Source organism: Juglans regia, chromosome 14, assembly GCF_001411555.2.
Source record: "Juglans regia cultivar Chandler chromosome 14, Walnut 2.0, whole genome shotgun sequence".
Classification (NCBI taxonomy): domain Eukaryota; kingdom Viridiplantae; phylum Streptophyta; class Magnoliopsida; order Fagales; family Juglandaceae; genus Juglans; species Juglans regia.
Genome location: NC_049914.1, coordinates 16,969,222 through 16,974,743, shown reverse-complemented (window position 1 = coordinate 16,974,743; position 5,522 = coordinate 16,969,222). Strand labels below are relative to the sequence as shown.

At 34.7% G+C, this 5,522-nt stretch overlaps 1 protein-coding gene across 1 annotated transcript; it reads left to right on the top strand.

Moving 5' to 3' along the window:
* The first annotated feature begins 2,760 nt into the window (after positions 1 to 2,760).
* Positions 2,761 to 3,519, top strand: LOC108989684 (ATP-dependent DNA helicase PIF4-like). The gene has a single exon (XM_018963381.1). The coding sequence runs from the start codon at positions 2,761 to 2,763 to the stop codon at positions 3,517 to 3,519; it is 759 nt and encodes a 252-aa protein (XP_018818926.1).
* Positions 3,520 to 5,522: the final 2,003 nt, after the last annotated feature.

The window sequence follows — 5,522 nt, the reverse complement described above, 5'->3', positions numbered from 1 at the left end:
TATCGCCACCTCATAGGGGTAAGAAACAAGTATAATTATATTATTCGTTCTTCCAATTCCATTGTCAACTCTTGTCACTCTTCCAGTAATGTGCTTAGTCAGATCATTCAAAGGATTTGATGGGTTTACGCCTATTGTCTTATGTTCATTTTTGAACTCAATAGGTGGAGGGCATCGCCGCTCTGCTGAACTTAGACAATTATTACAAGTCGTGCCATCTGAAGCATATTCTTTGCCATATGTGCCTTGTTGCAGACATTGTAAAGCAAATCGATTCTATCTGAAACAAACGGATTTTGTTGTTCTGATGGGACAATTTCTTTGGCCTCAAATGATGTCCCTGATCAGCTTTATGATCTTTTTACCTCCGACACAGATGAAGCTGCACATTTTGAAACATATGTTCAGACTTATAATAACAAGTTCGCGTTTACATCTTTTGGAGTTAAATTTGATATAGATCTTTGCAGACGGAATAGAGGGATTTCTACATTCCGAACTCAGGGACAGATCTATCATTATATCAATGATTTAGTCCCTTTAAATGGGCGTCCTTCTTATCTCCAATTGTATTTCTATGACACTGAGCATGAATTGGAAAATCGCATTTTTGATTCAGACAGAATGAATCCCTCAATTATAGCTCGACTCATCGATATTCTTCGCATCAATCCGTATTCTGTGTTTTTTCGGTCTCTTGGTGATTTGCCAAATTTGGAAAATCAAGTAATTCATATAAGATCCGATGCTGGCCTAGATCAGCGTGTTTTCAATGCCCCGACATCTTCACAAGTTGCAGCAATATGGGTTGAAAATGAAGATACAAATCAGTTGGGAAGACGGGACATTTGTGTTTTTAGTCATTCTGGTGGAAGTCATATAGTTCAGTATTATTTTGGCTGCTATGATCCACTTCAATATCCGTTGTTATTTCCTTTTGGAGATACTGGTTGGCATCAAGGTATTCGAAGGGTCAATAGAGGAAGTACATTAATACGTGATGAAATAATACAATTAATAGATCCTCACCAATCAATGTCAGCAGAAGAATTACTTACAAGAGAACAGCGAGGTGAGAGTGTAATCTTAATCTTTCCATTTTGTACTTAGTTTGTAGATGTCCAATTTGGTAATGTTTCATTCTTTTTCAACTTTTGTAGCATTAAACAGAAGAATGAAGGATCCAATTGTTTCGTGTCGTGAATATTATTGCTACAAATTGCAAATCAGAAAAAATGTCAGATCAATTTTGTTGATGTCTGGTCGTCTATTGCAACAATTTGTTGTTGATATGTATGTTAAGACCGAAACGTCAAGATTAGATTATTTTCGTAGTAAACAACAACATATTCGATCTGAGTTATATCAAGGTATTGTTGATACCATTACGCTTGGGGAAACTAATGCTTCTAATGTTGGAAAATGAATTATTCTGCCTTCGTCGTTCATTGGGGGTCCAAGAGACATGCGAAAAAGATATATGGAAGCAATGGCTTTAGTTCAGAGATATGGTAAACTAGACATTTTTTTAACAATGACATGCAATCCAAACTGGCAAGAAATTTCAAATGAATTACGCCTGCATGAGGAGAGTCAAAATTGGCCTGATTTGGTTGCTCGGGTCTTTCATTCAAAATTAGAAAAATTAAAGGATCGATTATTCAAGCGACAGATATTTGGAAAAGTTTCAGCATATATTTATGTTATTGAGCACCAAAAAAGAGGGCTTCCACGTGCTCATTTTTTAATTATATTATAGAGGGATTGGAAACTCTATGCGTCTGAATCTTTTGACGAGATTGTATCGGCAAAAATACCTGATAAAAATACGAATTTGTACTTGCATAACGCTGTTGTCAAGCATACGATGCATGAACCATGTGGGATGTTGAATCCAACAAATGTTTGCATGAAAAATAATGGTTTTTACAAAAACCATTATCCAAAACATTTTGCATCGGGTACGGCTGTTGTAAATGACTGCTTCCCAATATATAGGCGTTCTAACAATGGAATAACTGTCAATGTGAGATGTCATAATTTGGATAATCGTTGGGTCATTCCATATAATCCGTATTTGCTTGCAACATTTGACTGTCACATTAACGTTGATATTTGTTCTACAGTAAAAGCAGTCAAATATCTTTATAAGTACATTTACAAAGGGCATGATCGTGTTGCTTTCAATTTAGTTTCTGAACAAAACAATCAACAAATTGATGAAATCCAACAATTCCAATCGGCCCGATGGATTGCTCCACCTGAAGCTATGTGGAGAATATATGGCTTCATTGTTAATGAACTGTACCCAGCAGTGTATAGCTTACATTTACATCTTGAGGATCAACACCAAGTAACTTTTCGAGCAAATGAAGACTTAATCAATATTCTGAACTCTGATCGGTCTGCAAAATCGATGTTAACAGAATTCTTTGCATTAAACTGAGTGGATGAGAATGCCAGGACGTTGTTGTACAAAGAATTTCTAGAATTCTATGTTTGGAGCCAACAATACAAAGAGTGGACTCGTAGGAAAAAGAAAACTGTTATAGGTCGAATTGTTACAGCAAATCCATTTGAAGGCGAGATGTATTATCTACGGATATTGTTAAATCATGTAAAATGACCTTTGTCATTTAAAGATCTTAGGACAGTTGATGGTGTTGTGGCTCCAACATTTCGTGAGGCAGCAATTATGCATGGTTTGCTACAGAGAGATAGGGCTTAGAAGATTGTTTATATGAAGCATCTCTATATCAAATGCCATCCAATTTGAGACGGCTATTTGCAACTATATTGGTTTATTGTAATCCAGCCAATCCGAGAGAGCTGTGGGAACGTTTTGAGCAAGAAATGTCAGTTGATTTTAAGTCAACTAAAGATTCTATGTTCAATGTAAGAATGCAAGTTTTGCGCTCAATTTCTTTTACACTTGAATCAATGGGGAAAGGCATTAATTCATTTCATCTTCTTGATGACAATATTTGTTTCGATGAAGACCAATTCGAATCTAGGGAAATTGATGATGAATTGTCTGTTGAAATTCCAGAAGAAGATATTGTTGCATCAAAAGCCCTTAATAGTGAACAACGACATGTCTATAATTCAGTTTTGGGAAATGTTTTTTCAAACAGAGCTACTACATTCGTTGTTGATGGCCCTGGTGGGACAGGGAAGACATTCCTATACAAGGCACTTCTCGCCGCAGTAAGATCAAGAAAATTAGTGGCACTTGCAACTGCTTCATCTGGTGTTGCTGCATCTATCCTTCCTGGAGGTCGAACAGCACACTCGCGCTTTAAGATTCCATTGGATACTGATGAACATAGCATATGTTGTGTCAGTAAACAAAGTGTCCTTGCAAAGCTACTACGTGTAGCAAAGTTAATTATATGGGATGAGGCCCCTATGTCAAGAAAACAACACATCGAAGTATTAGATAAAATGCTACGATATATTAATGATTCAGAGTTAACATTCGGTGGAAAAGTTATTGTTTTCGGTGGAGATTTTCGTTAGGTTTTACCTGTGGTTCGTAAAGAAACAAGACAAGAACAAGTCGACGCCAGTTTGGTTTCTTCTTATTTGTGGCCTACATTCATCAAGTTTCATTTGACTGAAAATATGCGAGCAAAATTAGATCCAGTTTTTTTCAGAATATGTGTTAGAATTAGGCAACGGAATGCCACCAATCACAGTTGATGAAACTATAAAAATTCCTGATGGCATGCTTGTTCCCTATGAAGATGACTGCACTTCTTTGGATCATTTAATAGATGTTGTTTTCCATGATATTCATGAATATTCAAAAAATATTTCAGCTATGATGAATCGGGCCATATTAACACCAAAGAACAGTTATGTTGATGAAATAAATGCATCAGTAATTCATAGATTTCCTGATGAGCTTAGGCGATATTATAGCTTTGATGAAGCAATAGATGCATCTGAACAATCAATCATGGAAGATTTTTTGAATACTCTAACCCCAAATGGACTTCCTCCTCATGAATTGTTACTGAAGATAAATTGTCCCATCATGCTGCTTAGAAACATTAATCCTTTAGAAGGACTATGCAACGAAACACGCCTAATTTGTCGGGCTTTTGATCGAAATGTTATTGATGCAGAAATCGCAGTTGGACACCATAGTGGAAAAAGAGTATTTATTCCAAGGATCTCATTCTTACCAAATGTTGATGAAAATAGTGGTTTCCCATTCAAACGAACTCAGTTTCCTATTAGATTAAACTTTGCAATGACTATAAATAAGTCACAAGGGCAAACGTTGGATTTTGTTGGGATATATTTACCTCAACCTGTTTTCTCACATGATCAATTATACGTGGCTTTATAGAGGGCTAAGACTGCATCTACAGTAAGAGTTTTGATACGGCCAATGTCGACTGAACGATCAGAAAAGAACTGCACAAAAAATATTGTGTATACGGAATTATTAAGATTAGCATGTTCAGATTAATATTATATGGGTAATGATTCAATTGTATAATTTGAGTTTAACTATTTAAACAAAATTACACATTTAATAGAATTCTCTTTTCTATATGTTTAATATTGTGTTCTTGAAATATTTATTGTGTTCTTTAATTTTCTTTACAACTTTCTTTTTAAATTTAGTATTGGGTTTATTATACTTACATGTTTAATATCTTTGTATATGAATAGGTTTAAAGATGAGGACAGTTTATACATCGATAAAAGATATCACTCTAAATACAAGAAATTGGAAAATAAAAATGATTGTGACAGACAAATCACCTAAACGAACAGGACAACGCTCGCCAGTAAAGTACCAAAACCTAACATTGATTGATCCAGAGGTATAATATTTATTTCTATCTATTGTCTTTTATTTATGCTCAATTATTCCTAACAATTTTTTGTTCGTTTCAATTTCTTATATTGTACAGGGAAATCGAGTGCAAGCGACAATGTTTGATAAAGATATTGACTCGCGAGATGATACTTTACATATTTTTCGGTCATATTACATCAATAATGCATATGTGAAGCCACTTGATCCGAAGTATAGAATTAAAAAACATGAATACCAATGGATCCTAAATTCTAGAACGATAATTGAGGAAGTTCCGAAAGATGAAGAACAATTGGAGCCACCGAAGTACCAACTCGTTCCATTCAACGAATTAGACGCTTACAAAAACTCAATTGCAGAAATAGGTAATTCACTTTTTATTTTAGAATACTTGATTATCAATATATTAACAATTTAAATCTTATTTTTCAGATGTTTTGGCTGTTGCAATCCACATCAAGCCATGTAGAGAAATAACTTCAGCATATGGACCGACAACTATTCAGGAAATCTATGTCATTGATCAAAGGTAAAATTATTTTTGGGTAGGTCGCTCTTTAGAATTATGTTTCATTCTTTATTTCTTACATATTCTGTTAATTCTTTTTTTATTCAAATTTTGTAGCTTAAACCTCATATGTTTAACTATGTGGGGTCAATTTGTGCAAGAATAATGCAAAAAAAT

What these genes read in the sequence shown, in the direction of transcription:
- LOC108989684 (XM_018963381.1), top strand. Translation starts at nt 2,761, where the DNA reads ATGCCATCCAATTTGAGACGGCTATTTGCAACTATATTGGTTTATTGT.